Source organism: Kryptolebias marmoratus, linkage group LG9, assembly GCF_001649575.2.
Source record: "Kryptolebias marmoratus isolate JLee-2015 linkage group LG9, ASM164957v2, whole genome shotgun sequence".
Taxonomy (NCBI): domain Eukaryota; kingdom Metazoa; phylum Chordata; class Actinopteri; order Cyprinodontiformes; family Rivulidae; genus Kryptolebias; species Kryptolebias marmoratus.
Window position 1 is genome coordinate 14,916,683 of NC_051438.1, and position 17,975 is coordinate 14,934,657.

Sequence of the window (17,975 nt, forward strand, 5' to 3'; positions counted from 1 at the left end):
CTCCCCCCCATCCCTCCACCCTCCAGATAAGCAAAAGAATAAAAGGACCGACTACCTACCGCCAGGAGAGGACGCCATTTTCAGGAAGCGAGCAACAGTGCAGAGCGGGCTCGTGGGTCTGGTGGGATAGAGCGACGTTTGTGTAGGAAGCAGACGGCGAGCGCGACACGTTTCGCTTTGTTTAAGAGTCCAAGATGTAGTGTCTAATAAGAGTAGGAAACGTTTGTAAAAGCTAAACCGCAGAGAGAAATAATAGGCTAATGTTAATGTTGTCTCAGGTGTCTTACTTTCAAATCTAGAACGATATCTAAAATAGATACAACGATCTATGTACAGCTTCTGATAGTATTTTCTACATTTTCAAAACTACGACAGTTTATACAGTTTTCCAGGTCGTTGTTGCCCACGAGGGTGACGAAAGCTTAATAACATGCTCTTAAGTAGGCTTTTATGTTCTAATTTTAGTCTTTATAGGAGGTTGTAACAAAATGTTTTTCTGTCACACAGAGGAGAAAGGAAAAAAAAAAATCTGTTTTCTAGTGATTTCAAAAAGCATATTTCTTTGCTTTGATTATGTAACTATTTACATAGTTCTTCGTGGACCTGTTAGCTAACGTCCACCAATAATTTCTCCCACAAGCCGACCTCTTCCAGGTTTACACGTCGATTACAAAAGGGAAAAAGATGTGCCTTTTTTTGCTTAAAGAAAAAAAAACAAAAAAATCATCTAAGCCATTTTTTTCCTATTGTACGTCAACCTGTCATCATCTACCTTCATCGTAAGTTGATTGTACTTTTTTATATTACACGCAGTTGCAGCTTTCCTCCTTTTTCTTTTTTTGTTTTTTACTTTTTTTTTTTTTTTTTTTTAGTGGCTGTTTATCTTCTCAAGTGGCAGCTCGGTTTGTCCTTCACGTGTAGAGTCGTTCTTATTGCTGAGAAACAGAAATAATTAGCCTGCTTCCTTTCATGCGAGCTCTTGGCGCGCGCACACTGCAGCGGGGTGGGGGGGCCGCAGTCCGAGCGCCCGCCTTTAAAAAGACTGTGAAGAAAGATTGTTGTTCTTTCGTGTGAGACTTTAGACGAAACATTTAGGACGTTCTCCGTCTGCCCCAGTAGTCCCAGTTATAGGATGTGATGGATACATGCGTTTGCCAATCACAAGTGAAAGGGCGTGTGTTGTTGTGCTTGCAAGTTTGTCGTTTTTTGAATATTCAGGAGTACTAATTTCTGGGGTTTTTAAACATGGCTCAAACTAGTTAGGAAATAACCGTCCTCCACCCTTGTTTTTTAAAAATCTTTTTGGTCCCAATTCCACCGATGACTCTTCTCCAACAGTGTATCCTTTGCTCTCTGTAAGCATCTGTATTTTATTGTTTGTTTCTTGAAAACCTTTTTTATATAATTTTATTTGTTAAAGGGATGGTTAAACATTGTGAAAATACAATCCGTTTGTGTTTTGCTCAGAGTTTAGAGTCCGATGCAAAGCTTGAACGCCGGAAAGGAACGAGCCTCTTCAGTTAAAGGGATAGTTTGTGTCTTTTGAAGTGTGTGTGTTGGGAGGGGGAGGGGAGTGGTTGAGCAGATTATTTCAATTCAATATTTAGATGGAGCCAAGTCACAATAAAAGTCATCTCAGGGCGCTGTACAAAAACAATCACATACATTATAAAGAGCCAATTAGTGAAAGTTATCTATCTACGGAAGCCAGCAGATTGAGTTGAATCTTCACTTCTTCACAGTCTCCCATCCTGAGCAGCAGGTTGGTGACAGTGGAAAAGATAAAACTCCCTTTTAACTGGAAGAAACCTCCAGCAGAACCAGAACCAGGCTCAGGACTAGCGGCCATCTGGCTGGGGTCTGAGAGGACAGGAAAGAGACACAGACACAGATGGAGGTCCGGGTGCAGCTTCTATGGGAAGAAAGACAAAGAAAAACACGTTAATGATGGAAATAATTACAGTAGAGCGAGTAGAGACAGCAGCAGAGGGAGGAAATGTGGTCAGTTTGTCCTCCAGCAGTCTGAGCCTATAGCAGCAGAACTAAGGGAGAGCTCAGGAAACCCAAATCCAACCCTAACTATAGGATTTATCAAAAAGGAAAGTCTTGAGTCTAGTCTTAAAAGCAGACAGGGTGTCAGCCTCACGGACAGAAACTGGAAGTTGGTTCAAGAAGAGAGGAGCTGAGAACTGAAAGCTCTGCCTCCTGTTCTACTTTTAGAAACTCTAGGAACCAGAAGTAAACCTGCAGTCTGAGAGCCAAGTGCTCTGTTAGGAAGATACAAAACGGTAAGATCTTTCATATAAGATGGAGTTTTCTGTGTCAGGAATAAGATTTTAAATTCTACTCTGAATTTGACAGGGAGCCAGCAGAGACGAGATAAAACTATAAAAATCTGATCTCCCCTCCTAACTCTCCTCTGAGCTCTGGCAGCAGCGTTTTGGATTTCGGAGGAAACCTTTTTAATGTGGGGCTTAAAAGGTGCACCCTGATCAAGAATAACACCACGGTTCTTTACATTAGAACATTAATGCCGTCCAGAGGAAGTGGAAAAAAGCTGCTAAGTCTATTCCTAAGATGCTCAAGTCCAAACACCACAACTTCTGTTTTGTCTGAGTTTAGAAGCAGATAATTAAGAGCCATCCAGGTTTTTATGTTTTTAAGACGTGCTTGTAATCTAAGCAAGTAATTGGTTTATATCTTACCCGTTGTTGGTAACTCTTGACTGGCCTCTGTTTGGAGAAATGTTTTAATTCTGACCAGAATGACAAGAAACGAGGCAAGGGCTGGTCTTTTGAGCAAAGACACTCTTTGAATTTGTTGGTTTTATTTCATTTCTCGTCAAATATTCCAGCCTAAAGCCACCACCCCCATCTTCCTTTACCGTCCTGTTGTCCTTTATTTATGCAGGGCTAATTAATATAGCACAACAACGTCAGCACAACGACAAAAAAAAAACAGCATCTCAACAGAAGCTGCGTCATGATTTAGGGCCGTTGCCCGTTTCATGTTTAGTGGGACTTCTGGTGAATTTCAAGTTTTCTCACCACAAGTCTTGCAGCTGAAAAAACCCTCGAATGAAGCCGAGGCTCCGGGTCCAGAGACGTGTCCTGCTGCTAGTTCTGCTAGTCGGGGATCTCTGTAATCCTTCAGGCGGGTGACTGTAAAGCTGAGCTCACCCAGGACCGCAGTTTCCTCTTTGTGATCCTTTCAAAATAAACAACACGTTGGTCCTGGCTCCAATCTGCTCAGAGCGAGTTATCTGCAACAGGGAAGATATTCATTTCTAACCTTTTCATCGACCTACCTCCACTTCCGAAACCCTGAACTATCCCTTAAACTCTCGGTGTCTCGTGGTGGATTCTTTAAGTGTTTCTTTTCACTCAGATTTTAGGATCGAAACCATCCAATTCATAACTTTTAGGCTCCATTAATGTCGCAGAAGCGACGGCTGGTGTTTCATTTTCTCCTGACTCTCAGCAAAACCACAAATGGGATTGTATTTTTAATTTTTTTTTCTTTCCCACAAATGTCAACATGTTCCTTTTTCAAATGATGGCTTGTGTAGAACCGCACGTTTGGATCAGGCGTTGGCAGATTCATTCTCCTTTAAAACCAGTAGCCCACCCCCAGCCCCTCAGATGCAGCTTGTCCTGATGTCTGTGCGTCTTCGCTGCCTTTGCATGTTCGTGTAATCGTCTGCTGTGTGGTCCAGCCCCATCGTGTGAAAGCGCTCAGTCAGCACGGACCGGACCGGACCTGACCAGGCAGGCAGGCAGGCAAAAACGGACCCTTCGTTCTCTGGGAACTACTTCAGTGCCAAACTCCTTTTTTCTTTTTTTCCCCCTCCTTATATTGTCTTTTTGTCTGTTTTCAGGGATGCTGGAAGTTGGTCAGTATTTGTATCAAACAAATCCATTTATAAGATATTTCTCCCCATAAAAGAAAAAAAAAAAAAGGAGGAGTCGGTCCTGAGCCTGCCTGACCTTCGGTCCCACTCATCAACGCTTCAGATGGTCCATCTGGTCCGTGTAGCTCCGTCGTCAGCGTGTTTCACAGCCTGCTTTCTGTTTTTAAAGAGATTTTAACACGTAATGTTCAGAGTTTTATTAAAGTAGTAGCAAAGAACTGTTATTGGTAGGCGAAACGTCTGTCAGGAATGAACTAAATGTCAGGTGAACGGCTGCAAGGCACTCACTTCTGTCTGCATCTATAGATCTATAGATGCAGACGGATACGAAACAGTTTTTAACCTCTACCCCAAAACCAGACAAAGTGCTTACGTCATTATATTATATAGTTTATTCTGCTCCGGCACTCAGGTTTTTAAAGAAATGGTCTGATTCGCACAGTTTTTTATCGTCCGCTTTCAGTTCTGACAGGAAGAACCAAAAACAGTTTCTGCTTTTGTGTTTCATGTTTTATGTGCAAAAAAGAAAAAAAAAAAAAAAAAAATGGTAGACAAATGTGCAACGTTTTGAGGAATCTGCCACCGCCTTTCACACCTCCTGTAGACTCGAACGGATGTTTTTCTTTTAATTTTCTGTGAGGTTTGAACACTATCCTCATTATCTGTAGAGGGTTACTTTCACATTCAGTATATCCAAACTTCTGCTGCTGCCCTTCATTTATACAGGTATATAGAGAGAGATTTATATATATATATATAGATACATTTATATATATAAATATATGAGATCGCACACTTGCCTCGTCTTGCTCAAAAATGTATCCTGTTTACTTTCCTATACATTTTTGAGACCAACTGAATATGCAATAGAAATGACAGATAATCTATCTTCTTCACACAATGTGCTCTCACTTTTTCGTTTTTTTTAAATATCTTTTAACACGATATAAGCTACTTGCGTACGGGAGATTCATTTATGACTTTTATCTCTGCAGGCCAGATTTTCAGGCTCTTCAGGAAACAGTAAATCGGTCCACCCAGATTCCAACGAAGCGCAGATTTAACGTCGAAACACACACACACGGTGACCAAAGCAGACCCAGGCGAATTAAACACAAAACTACAGAGCTATGAGTCGACAAATGTACAGGTCTTTTTATTAAACACTTTTTCTTTTTTTCTTTTTGTTTTTTTTTTATTTACATGTCTTTGGTCAAATTGTGTAATACTGTGAATAGGATAGGACTCGGTCTTTTTTCATACACAAAACTGTTTGTGAAAGTAATCAACCAGCTTGAATCTAAACAAAAAGATTGCACTACCCAAATATTGTTTTGAAAGTCTATTTTGTATAAAACATATGCAGACAATAACTATGAGAATTGCAAAGGGCGGATCATGTTTCACTGGTTCATGTTTTCTCTGGAAAGCTTTTTGCTTTTGCTTCAAACCAGTTTAATGTGTACATATAATCCATTGTAAAGAGGAAAACAAACAAACAAAAAAAAAAAACAACAAAGTGGTGTATTTGTCTCCAGGTAGTTTTTCAGTACCTCTCCCCACCCCTCTCTGTATTCTTTCTCTCTGTAGTGTGACTCTTGTTGATCTTTTTCCTCCATTGATTAAAGGTTGAAGCGTACGTGTTCGTGTGGTACTTCTCCGCTCAAAGACGGACTGTTTTACCCCGAAACGATACTAACGCGGCGGTTCTGAACATTGGGACACGGCGAGCTGCTTGTAAGCCACTTTCCATGACTGCAGCACTTCTCCATCCAATAAATATGTTTTCCCATTCAGACACCTGGGTCATTGACTGTTGTGACTCGCCGAAACCGTCCGCAGAACACCACGGTGCACTGCAGTCGATCTGAAAAAATACAAAGCAATGTTGCAAACGTAACAAAAGAACTAAAAGCACACAAGCACACACACACACACTGGATACTTTTATTGTTACCTCTTTAACTAAAGTTTGGTTCAGCAGATTAAAAACCAAATTAATGAAACTGGCTTTGACCAAAAAAAAAGATGGCACCCTTCAAATCTTGTTGAAGACCCTTTGAGGGCGACTGATTTCTGCACCTGTCCACAGGTGTTTGTCTCAGGTTTGAAGGGTTCCCTCTCCAGACTAAAGACGTCCCACAGGATCCAGATCGGTCCAGGGTTTTGTCCTGAGCCGCTCTTGGCTGTTCGACCTGCGACTGAGGCTCTCTGACGCCGGCACGTTCAGTTCCGCGGCGCCTTGATAGTCATGAGATTTTCGAACGGGCCCAGAACGGGGTTCAGGACGCCCTGCGGCAGGCCCAGACCATGACCGAGCCTCCTCCGTGTGCCACCACAGGGACCGTCTTTTGTTCTTGATGCACATGCGGCTGTGGAAAGGCTGCACTCAAAACTGGCCTCTCGTTAACCTGGCAGTCAGGGAGTGAGAGACACGGGCGGTCACCACGGTGACCAAAATGATTTTTACACTTATAGTTTATACATCAAAAGCATTGTTTTCTCTGTTTAGATGATTTTAAAGTTATATTGGCTTCACTGGCTTCCTTGAAATTTTCTAGTTTCTATTTTAATTTCTGCAAACATCTGGAGCTAATATTAATCTCGCATCCAATTTCCTGTCCTCTGGTGCGCGTGACATAAGGCAGGTGCTCCCCTCTCAAACACGGGTCTTCCTAATAAAGCCCCAGCTGCAATGAAAAAGGTTCAGATATGTAACAAAGTGCTTCAGCTGCACCTGATCTTATCTCTGAACATGTCAACAAAACAGAAGGATAAAAGCAGCAGCAGCCTTAATTTAATCTGACCCCCTGGTGGGACGAGCTCAGCCTCAAACATCACATTAAAGCAGGGGTGTCCAAAGTCGGTCCTCGAGGGCCGGCATCCTGCATGTTTTAGTTCTCTCCCTAGTGGTTGTAACAACCTCCTCAGCAAGTCAGTGTTCTGCTTAGGCCTTCTAATGAGCCATCATTTGATCCAGGTGTGTAAAACCAGGGAGAAAACTAAAACATGCAGGATGCCGGCCCTCGAGGACCGACTTTGGACACCCCTGCATTAAAGGGTTAGGGCAGGCGTCGGGAGCGCGCATGTTGCCAGTCTGCGCTCGTTCACGGCCGCACAAACCCCGGAGCACCGCAGGGGGACAGACCCGCGGATAGTTTCCATCACGGCCCACAGAAAGCCCACCTGCCGGGGCTCGCATCTGCTCGGGATGGCGGACGGAGAGACGTCGGCAGCCGCGGATCGGTGTGAGGACGGCGGCGGCGGTGCGCTGCAGGACTACCGGCGGCTGACGCGGCTCTACTGCATGAACGGCGGGTACCACCTCCAGATCCTCCCCGACGGGACGGTGCAGGGCCGGAGGGACGAGCGCGACGCTCACGGTGAGGAGCCGCAGCCGCAGCAGCAGCTGCAGCAGTGGACGCACACTGCGCATGCGCCCATCCAGGTCAGGCCCCGCTGCGTGGTGCGTTCACGTCCTCTTCTCTGCAGCTTGTTGGAGGTGAAACGTCCCGCAGCTTCGTTCATTTTGAAACAGTCCCTTTTATTTCTTATGGAAGCTGCACAACGACAACAACTCCGGTACCTTTTAGGTTCTGGTCATCCCGAGACATGACCCGGGGAAAGCTGAAAAAGAGGTGAAAGATGGCTGAACTGTAGAAGAATGAGCTGGGAGCCAAAACCAGCAGAACTGCTCCTAAAAGCTTAAATGAGCAAAACTTAAACTAAAAGCTAAATGAAGCAAAAGCATAGCCAAAAGCTAAATGTAGCAAAAGCATGGCCGAATGCTAAATGTTGCAGAACTGTAGGTGTTTTTAATAACACTCCTGTAGCTTTAATATCTCTGCTCTTCTAAGACTCTCGGGACGTTTGTTATTCTTCGTGCATTCAGTAGAACATGACTAAAAACAACTAAAATACGCCTTTGTTTATCAGGAGCCGGAGCTCTGATAACCCACACATAAAATAAATTTATCTTTAATTCAAGCAGCTTTTGGGAGACGTTCTTAGCTGAGACTCAACTACAAACGTCTCCAAACAAAGATACTCTGTCTGCTCACAAATATGCAATAATCTGCATAAAGTTAGAGCAGTAAAACTTTACTTGTACTCACAATTGTGACTTAAATAACTACACATTTTATGTGTAATCAATGCAAAAACTGGAGCGATTCTAAAAGCTTCACCAGGGAAATGAGCTTCAATGAGCCGTTTGGCCAACACCTAAAACAGTGGTCTCCAACCCTGGTCCTCGAGGGCCACCATCCTGCATGTTTGACTTGTTTCTCTGCTCCAACACACCTGATTTGAATCAATGGGCGATTAACAGGCTTCTGTAGAACATGAAGAGGTCATTTAACCACTGAATCAGGTGTGTTGGAGCAGAGAAACAAGTAAAACATGCAGGATAGTGGCCCTCCAGGACCAGGGTTGAAGACCTCAGACCTAAAGTGATCCAGCAACAATAACACAATTATTTCTTTTAGATTTTCATCTAATCCTGGTTGATTGTTTCAGCTGTTTTAAAGCTCAAAGCTGTGGACAGAGGCGTCGTCGTCATCCAGGGAACAGAAGCCGAGCGGTACCTGGCCATGAGCGATGAAGGCCGTTTGTACAGCTCGGTGAGTACAGCTGCTGACCTACAATCCTTCAGCACACGCCCTAAACCTGATCTAACCTCCTCTCCCCCCTTGGTGTTCCTCTTCTTCTTGCAGCCCGCTGTGACTGACGAGTGTTACTTCCTGGAAACCCTGGAGGAGAACCACTACAACACATACCGGTCGCAGAAGTACCAAGACGATGCGTGGTACGTGGCCCTGAAGAAGAACGGCAAAGCCAAGCTCGGCCCGAGAACCCACATCGGACAGAAGGCCGTCTTCTTTCTGCCCAGGCAGCTGGACGACTACAAGGACTGAGAAGAAGAAGAAGAAAACCGCGACTGAAACAAGAGTCCAAACCGTCCACTGGACCCGTAACAGAATGTGTGTTTAGCTCTGATCCAGTTCATGATTAGTCCAAACACCCATGTCTGGGATAAAAACTGCATCCGAGCTGAAACACTGCAGCCTTTAACTGGTTCTGTGTCCACTACTGTATTTGATTTTCGACAGAAGAAATGGTGTCAGTAACAGATGCTTGGTTTCTGAAAACTGACTGGGTTCAGTTAAAAGTCCCACCTGGGGTGCTGGTGTTGGATCAGGGCGTGTCCGAGTGGCTGTCAGAATAAAAGGCTCAGCAGAACGAACTACATACACATCAGGAACATCTGGCAGAAAGGGAGCACCTCGTTTACTCTGATACGGGTCCAGATGTGGCCGCAGCATTCTTTTATTTCTTGCTTGGAACCTGAAAGTGCTGCCTGACCGGTGGTAGGGTTTTAGCTTTGCTGATGCAAAACATAAGTTAACGTCTCAAAACTATGTTGCAGATTACTCTGAACACTTTGCTGCCACTAGAAGCCGCCATTGAGGAAAAAAAAACAGGAAACTGTTTGACCTACATACACTATATTGCCAAAAGTACTCACTCGCCTGTCTTCACACACATATGAACTTGACTAACAGGGTTTAATCTGATGTTGGCCCACCCTCTGCAGCTCTATCCTTTTCAGCTCTTCTGGGAAGACTTTCCACAGGTTCAGGAGTGTTTATGGGAGTTTCTGACCATCCTTCCTGAAGCCCATCTGTGAGGTCAGACACTGATGTTGGACAGAAGGCCTGGCTCTCAGTCTCTGCTCTAATTCATCCCAAAGGTGTTCTGTCAGGTTGAGGTCAGGACTCTGTGCAGGTCAGTCAGGTTCTTCCACACCAAACTCCATCATCCATGTCTTTATGGACCTTGCTTTGTGCCCTGGTGCTCAGTCACGTTGGAACAGGAAGGAGCTGTCCCCAAACTATTCCCACAAAGTTAGGAGGATGAAACTGTTCAAAATGTCTCTGTACGCTGAAGCATCAAGAGTTCCTCTCAGTGGAACTAAGCAGCTGAGCCCAACTCCTGAAAAACAGCCCCACACCATGACCCTCCCTCCACCAAACTTTACTTGGCTCAATGCAGTCAGACAAGAACCGTTCTCCTGGCGGCGTATTTTACCCCACTGTATCTGACACTTTGCACCTGGTGATGTTAGGCTTGGCTGCAGCTGCTGCCATGGAAACCCATTCAATGAACCTCTCTACTCACCGTTCTTGAGCTGATCTGAAGGCCACATGAAGTCTGGACGTTCTGCAGCTGCTGACTCTGCAGAACGTTGGTGACCTCTGTGCATCAGCTGAGCCCACTCTGTGGTTTTACATGGCCTACCTCTTCATGGCAGAGTTGCTGTCGTTTCCAATCCCTTCCACTTTGTTATAAAACCACTAACAGCTGACTGAGGAATATTTAGTCACGACCGGACTTATTGCAGTGATGGCATCCTATCACGGTACCACACTGGGATTTACTGAGCTCCTGAGAGCGACCCATTCTCTCACAAATGTCTGTAAAAGCAGTCTGCATGCCTGGGTGCTTTATTTTATACACCTGAGGCCATGGAAGTGATTGGAACACCTGAATTCAATGATCTGGGTGGGTGAGTGAAGACTTTTGGCAATATAGTGCATCACCTGCAATCTTAGACAACAAACTTAGATTTTCACAACCAGATTTGTAATATTTACCTATAAATGATAAATATAAACATCTGATGCAGCGTCATCCCTGCTTCTTGTCACAACAGTTGAATAAATAATCCAGACCAGCCAGAGGACCCATTTAAAGTGACATTTATTTAACACTAAATGTTTTCTGTACAATTACATAACAACAAAACTCCAAAGTTTCAGCTCTACGTCACATAGAAACAAGCATAATTGGTTTGTAATCAAAGCCATGGCAGAAAGTATGAAGGTGATGGATGATTTGATCAGTTCGTAAGATTTAATACATCTGCGTTTTATTGGTCTGTATCTAAAAGTGCAGCTGCAAACATTCTTTGAAATAATTGACACCAACGTTGAACAGGGAGCAGACAAAGTTAAAAGAAGGAGAAACAAATTTTACCATCTGCTCATTAAATCTTAAGGCAAAAAAAAGGAAAACAACAGAACACCTGGAGGAGGAATTGAAGTTTATTTGAATGCTCGTGTAATTTGATCCATCTGTCTGAAGCAGATCATTAAAAGCCAAAACTCAGATGGAAAACAGATATTTCTCTAATCAGTGGAGGAAGCATTTACTGACTCACTCAGGAGTCACGAACGGGGTCAGGCTGTAACATTTAGACGTGAAATGAGCTCATGTGCTCAGGAAGATGTCACCGAGCAAAACTTCAGGCCCTATTTGTTGTCAAAGAAGCAGGTTCCTGAAGGTCCAAAAATCCTAAAAATTACACCAAGACTGGATTATTAAAGAGCATCTCAGTAGCTTCAATTCTGTTTCCAGGTGAGGATAATTTTACCTGATTCAATGTGCAGCAACAATAAAAAAAAAACAAAAAAAAAACAAACAATAATTAGTCTGACAAAGAGCTCATTTTGGTTTAATTGAATCCACCGACATCGTTTAGACTGCATGTGTTTTACTGTGTGGCAGCGATATAAACGAGCAGGCGCCAATGACTGAAATCAGCGGACAAACGGCGCCCCCTAGAGGTGGAAGGGGGCGGCGGCGGCAGAGCTTAAAGCCAACAGGTGAGTGAAATACAGAACCACGTCTACAGCACTTACAGCTTGCGTTTTCCGGCGACCGTCCAAATCTAAAAAACACGGCCCTAAAACGAGTGGCGTCAGTGAACGTTACGAAGTGAGCTGCATGCTAAGGCAAATCTACAAGGTCGCGCTAATCGTTACCTGTTGGCTTCAAGTGTCGCCAACACGAGATTCTCCCTAACGATGAGGCCAGCGGGCAGAAGCATGCTCGTATGCTACCATCAAATGATATAAGGCATTACTTATACATTACAGACAGATGTAAATAGCACTTAACATTTGCCACTAATGAATACATTAAGGGACTATTAACCATGTTCTATTAATAAAGATTCAAACCAAAAGAAAACAAGTGATATAATTCCTGAATGTGTCTCGAGTCGTCTTTACCTAGAACTCTTCTGGCTGATTTCCGGTTCTTTTGTGGGAATTTCGAACGCTTCTTCTGCGCCTCTTGTTCTTTTGCACCCTGAGTGTACGTCAAAGGAAAACACACACACACACCAAAGTTATCCACAGTTCATGGAACAAGTCAGACTTGATTTTATTAAGATTCATTCCACAAACGGCTCATGATGACTGAAATATTTAGTGCAGAAATATAATTTTGTGCCTTTGCATTTGTTTTTTTTTTAGTCACTGCAAACTGTGGCACTGTTTAATCTACTTGATTAATATGTTTAAGTAAGCATGAGTAGCCTTCAGTGATGTTTAGGCACAACGCATCTCCTGTAGCCTGAACTGCACAGGAAGGTTCTGCTCTTTTCTCTGTCCGTAACCAACTAAACCAGCCTAAATATCACTGAAAACAGCTGTTTTAATGCTGCAACAAGTCAAACATTTTCTCCTGCTGCGCCCCGAAAGATTCATGCCAAAGCTGTTTTAAATCTTGTTAATCGCTGCAGCTGCAGTGAAGTGTGCTTGTTGTAAAACATAAATATGTCCAGTTTAGCGTCACAGCTCTCACGATCCTCACATCCAGACTAAAACAACTTACCTCTAATAGATGAAAAGTACTCTTGTTCTGGGGAGGTTGCCGTAAGTGGGATCGACCAACTTGCGCACTCTGGAGTAGTTCACGAAGCCTCTGATAAACAGCATGAAACCTGGAGCAAACATTACAAAAATAGGAAATGATCACACACCACCAAGCAGTTTAGGATCCATTTATTCAAGGTTTAGGTGATTAATCCAAATTCATGTTTTACAAATGAGCAGAATCAATAAAACTTGGCTCTGCAGCACAAACAAATAATAATAATCATGTGACAAAAGTCAACATCTCTGTTTACAAATCCTTTAAACTCAGAGACTTCCTGAACTCAGTTAAACTCGACTGTATCACTGCACAAAGAGAGAAGTGTTCAAGACAAAAAAAATTAAGAAAAAAACAACTTAATTTCCTTTATACAACTGTGACTGACCCGGGGAAGCTGCTGTAAATGTTTGAAGAAGATGCACCCACACGCAAACTGAGAAAACTGTTTTATTTTCCATCTGAAGCTGAGCTTCGTTTCCTGGATTAAGATCTTTATCTAATTTATCTAATTTAATGTAGTGAATTTACTCTGCAGCCCATTAACCAACAAACAGGACCTGTCTAATGTGATTAATCTTTTAATGTCAAAAACAATTATTTTTAAAAAATGGCTCCAGTCCCTACAGGACAGAACGCTCACTGACTGAGCATCAATTATCCAGAAGTGTTATGCTTTAATTAATTTTAACATTAAATTTGCTATTGTACAACAGTTCATTGTATTTTCAGCACTAACATTACTGTGTTGTTACTGTGGTGCTACTTTCAAAATAAAGATGTCACACTCACCCAGAGCCAGGAACACCCACCACAACCAGTACTGTCCATCAAAGTAACCAGGGAAATAGGTGGAAAACTGCAGGAATTAAAAGAGAATTCAGTCAAACCAGAACCACGTACCTGAGAGCACATTCACAGCGCTCCTGCAGCTCAACAATAACACAGTAAAGGCTGCTACGTACAAGCAAGAAGCAAGAAATTTGTTCTCTTGAGAGTTCCTGCAGCTCGGTGGTGTCCAAGAACTATTGTGTGACTGGACAGAAACCTGAAGCGGACATGTGGATTTAAAGCAGAGATGCTTACATTCCTGCTTTTATATATATATAATGGATAATTTTGAGGAGCAGCATAGATGGAGGAAAATCTTTATAACACGTCTTTAAAAAGGCATATAAAGACACGCAAACGGCTAATTTGAGGAAAGAAGAAGCCAAAACGATGTATACAGAGGAGCGCATTTGTTGAAATAAAAAAAAAATAATGACGCTACTTTTGCAAAGGCCAAACTTTGTGTTCAGACAAAAGATGCTGACGCTGGTGGGAGGAGCCTATGAGGACCCCCTCAGGAGTTCTGCGCTTGAGTATCTCGTAACATATTAAACGTCCCGGCCAAAACAAGCTTGAGAAAATGAACAAATTTCCCGGTTTTTGCAGAATACGTAACAAGCTCGGCGCAGCCGTAGAGCTGGCTGCGGTCGCTCCTCTGTAACCGGGTCTTACCCTGACGATGAGGACCCATTTGATGAGGGACAGCCCAAAGCCTGAGATGGCTCCATATCGACCAGCAGCCGACGTGGTCAGACAGAACGACAAAAAGAAGCCGATCCAGTTGAACAGGAATGCCACTGATGACAGAAACACAATCATTATTCAGACAAACAAACAAACAAACATCAGCAACAAACTTGGGATGATACAATGAAACCGTCCTTTAGAGAAACACTAAACTGGTTTTTCTAGTTGTAAACAACACGACAATTCTACGACAAAACACGTCAACTCTTGCAAACAAACAAATTTTTACCAATGTGTACAATTTGACATTTCATGTGTTGGAGTTTAAAAGGCCACCTATTTTTTTTTTCCTTCCCAGTTTTGATCTGAAGCATGAAAGGGATAAAAAAAAAAGTACTTTTGTGCTCTAACCAGCGTGGAGCAGGCAAGAAATGGCCCCAATCCTGTTGTGCAATCACAATGACTCAGCTGGGAGAGCAACAACACCGACTTGAAAAAAATCACAGTCAGAAACGCGGCCGTCTGCTCTGCTGCATCGCAGATTCAACTCTTCTGATCCTTGTCAAAAAGCTGTGATCTGACGAGAGCATCTGACCCGTCGGCTAACGGTGACGACTCGTTTCTGTCAGAAACCGTCTGATCCCCGTCACTCTGTCAGGATTAAACCGCTCCTTTGATCAGACGGGTCTCTGTCAGATCAGAGCGCTGCGTCTGCCAGCTGTAGCTTTCAATCTCAAACACAGCAGAGCAGGCGTCTCCTCTTAAACCTGCATTTCTACGGCAACTTTATAAAGTTATTTAAAGTGTTGCAGTGGGTGGCATTTGGCTTCATATGCAGGAGCATTTAACTAGAACTCTTAGATGATACAGTTCAGTGACCTCAGACAGACTCAAATCAGTAAACTAATAAAATTATACGCCGTGTCTTACTGAAGAAAGTGAGCATAAAGATGCCGTCGTTTCCTATTCGCAGCTGGTCAGCATCTTCAAAGTCATCTCTGGCCACGAAGTCCTCATCCTGCAATGACGTCACATTTATAAGCCTCTGTTCACCGGTTTTATTCTGAAATTACGTGAGGAGAAAAGTTTCGGTCATCAAAAAGGAGAAACGTACCGAGACCCTTCCAGTGACCAGAGGGACGGCAGCCTCGGCCTTGCTTCTCTCAGCCTCGTCGTAGGAGGGTAAAGTGGTGGCAACGCTGTAAGAAGGAGGGTTGGGAAACCTTCCTCCCTCTTCCTTGTACTCGAAAAAGGCTGTGAAGAACAGATGACATATTCATCAACGCAAGCCTGAAACTAACTCTTAACTATAAGAAGTACTGGAAGCATTAGGTCTGGTAACAAGTTCAACCTTTTCCTTTTTAATTATCTCACTACATTTCACGGCAGTTTTAAAACAGCGGAAATATTTTAAGGACATTTTTGAAAGAAAAGCTGCGTTCGAAACGGCAGAAGCGAAAGCAACGCCTGTTTACTGATTAACCGGCCGCAACGAAGGATTATCTGCTGACAAAGAAAAAAAGAAATCTGCTTTCACTTCCTTCCACAAAGAAAGCAGCAGCTGAGAGTCTACAAAAAAAAAAAAAACGGGCCAGGGAGGGGTGAGTTACAGCTCAGAGAGCACATTAGTAGTACAAGTGTCCATTAGTGTTTGTTCTTCCCATAAAAAGCTAAGACTTTTATCTGGGTCGTTTGGCGCTCGCCCAAGACTCCTGGTTTGTGTTGTTCAAACTGAATCCGATCAATGAACTCGTCCAGGAAGAGCTCCAGGCTGCACCCACTTACGCAACACGCTGACCTAAAGACTTGAGGAGCAGGACTGGAAACGTGAGCCGTTAGCAGCACTCGGGCTGCCCCGCTTTACAGCATTTGTTCACAAGAAAAACAGACAAAATGGCTGTCAGAGCAGGTTTAAAAGCTTATTTACTTACAGAATATTTGTGTTTACATTCATGCTGCAGGATTGCTGTAAGAAATACTCAACTCTCTTCTGTTCTGAACATTTATCTGATGAATAAAGGTTTTTTTTTCCTCAACATAATCCAGTTTCAGAGCCAAACGTTTAAATTTTAAAGTATAAAGCAACAGCTAGAACAGCCTCAACATAAAGATACTCCTGTTGGAGGCAGGAATCACACAGGAAGTGACTCTGTTCATTAGCAGATGAGGGTTTTGGTTTAGTACTTTTGCATTCTGCAAGATTAATGAGCCCTCAAAAAGAGCCGTTCTTCATCACTTGCGGTTGCACTTCTACACTCTTACTGCTTTTGAGAGCACAAATCAAATCTTAGCACTTACACATACAGGGTTAGACAATAAACCTGTGTAGTGGGACGGTGTACAGGAGAAGCAGCAGGGTTTGTTTGTTTTTTATCTTCTAACCTGCATTTGCTGCAGCAACGCTGCTGTAGGGTGGTGGTGCGTCCTGGGCTGAACCCTCCGGGGACACCTGCGCCGGCTCCTCCTCGTTCACCAGCTGAAGCAGAAGGAACGAAACAAACAACACGGTCCAAGTCAGACTTAAACGGCATCCGTTTGGAAAAGCGTAGGCTACGGTGACAAGTGAAATCTAACTACGTGGACTCTACATAAGACACCATTACCTCCACCATGGGAGAGTGTAACAGGATAACATTTAGACTGCAAAGTAGCTGCATGTGTCTGCTGCAGCCGTACTGATCGTATCATTATATATATTTCCAGGCGTCTGTTTGCTTTAACAAATTACAGACAGCTGGTTAAGTTATTAAATATCCACAGTAAAATGAGTCAAACTGAACACTTCGCTGACAAAAATGAGCAATGATCCACTGTCAAGAAGCTTTATCTGTCTTTGGTACTTTGTGTGTTGTTTATTACAGTCACAGAGACAATTCATTTAATTTGTTCACGTGTTTAAATCCTAATTAAAGGGATCTGTTTGACATTTTCAAGGCCATGTCTTAACAATACTGAGATTAAACCAAGAAATAAAAAAGGAGGTTGACATTTTAGATGACTGCCTTTAACTTGAACACACAGGATCAGTCAGGGTCATGAAGAGTCAGCCTACATTAGCCAAAGTCATTTAGCTCAGCAGCTCAACATTAGGTTTGTTTAAAAATAATCGCTTTAACATCTGCGCAGAAGCACAACCCTAAAAAATTAACTTCAATGTCATGCCGAATACTAACGCTATGCGCCGCACAGAAATAAATGCAGCTTTGTGCCGCTGCGTGTTTACATAAGTTTCGATGTCTGCGGGGTTTAAAATAAACCCAGGACTGCGCCCGTGTTCGGGCCAGCGAACCTGACGAACTAGCTCCGAAAGAAAACCAACCCACGCACTCATTTCATGCTTTCCTTAACACATTAATACACGGCTCCGAATGTGGGGAGGCGTCGTTAGATATAAATTCACAGAACTAATCCCAACATTTGTTGTTGCGTTTTTCCTTCCGCCCCTCCGTAAACAAACGTCGGTCGGTCGAGCTCCTTGCTAGCGGCTAACCGTTAGCATCGCTTCAGCTAGCCAACAACCTGTTACCTTACCTCCTGGTATCTCACGTTACTGTTCTGTTCTGCCATTGTGGAAGAGGAACCAGTTGAGTAAGACGTCCTCTTCCGACTTCAGCTGAGGAAATATATCAAAATAAAACGAACGTTTCCGACGAAATAGCAGATATTTAATGTCTTCACCCCCTAGTCGGCCATCTCCTTCCTTCTCAGCGGTTCTGATGCTGCGTTCACGTGCCGTCGGGAACTCAACCTCTCAAGCTGTTCGTACGAGCGAAATATGGAAATAAACTATTTAATACATATGTCAGCCGCGAATTATATCTATTTT

The 17,975-nt window shown here is 43.3% G+C and overlaps 2 protein-coding genes and 1 long non-coding RNA gene across 3 annotated transcripts; 1 reads left to right on the forward strand and 2 right to left on the reverse strand.

The window, feature by feature from the left end:
* Positions 1-5,059: 5,059 nt before the first annotated feature.
* Positions 5,060-8,202, reverse strand: LOC112450767. The gene is made up of 3 exons (XR_003039453.2): positions 8,026-8,202; positions 7,097-7,537; positions 5,060-6,321 (listed from the first exon to the last, which is right to left on the reverse strand). It is a non-coding gene; the product is annotated as an uncharacterized LOC112450767 (long non-coding RNA).
* On the forward strand, positions 6,955-11,248 carry fgf1a (fibroblast growth factor 1a). Its single transcript, XM_017424159.3, has 3 exons — positions 6,955-7,293; positions 8,429-8,532; positions 8,626-11,248. The coding sequence occupies exons 1-3, from the start codon at positions 7,122-7,124 to the stop codon at positions 8,824-8,826; spliced, it is 477 nt and encodes a 158-aa protein (XP_017279648.1). The 5' UTR covers positions 6,955-7,121; the 3' UTR covers positions 8,827-11,248.
* LOC108240597 (NEDD4 family-interacting protein 1-like) lies at positions 10,656-17,882 on the reverse strand. Its single transcript, XM_017424184.2, has 8 exons — positions 17,681-17,882; positions 16,532-16,625; positions 15,264-15,403; positions 15,080-15,167; positions 14,135-14,259; positions 13,424-13,490; positions 12,593-12,701; positions 10,656-12,064 (listed from the first exon to the last, which is right to left on the reverse strand). Exons 1-7 carry the CDS (start codon positions 17,714-17,716, stop codon positions 12,595-12,597), a joined length of 657 nt encoding a protein of 218 aa, XP_017279673.1. The 5' UTR covers positions 17,717-17,882; the 3' UTR covers positions 10,656-12,064; positions 12,593-12,594.
* Between the last annotated feature and the right edge of the window lie 93 nt (positions 17,883-17,975).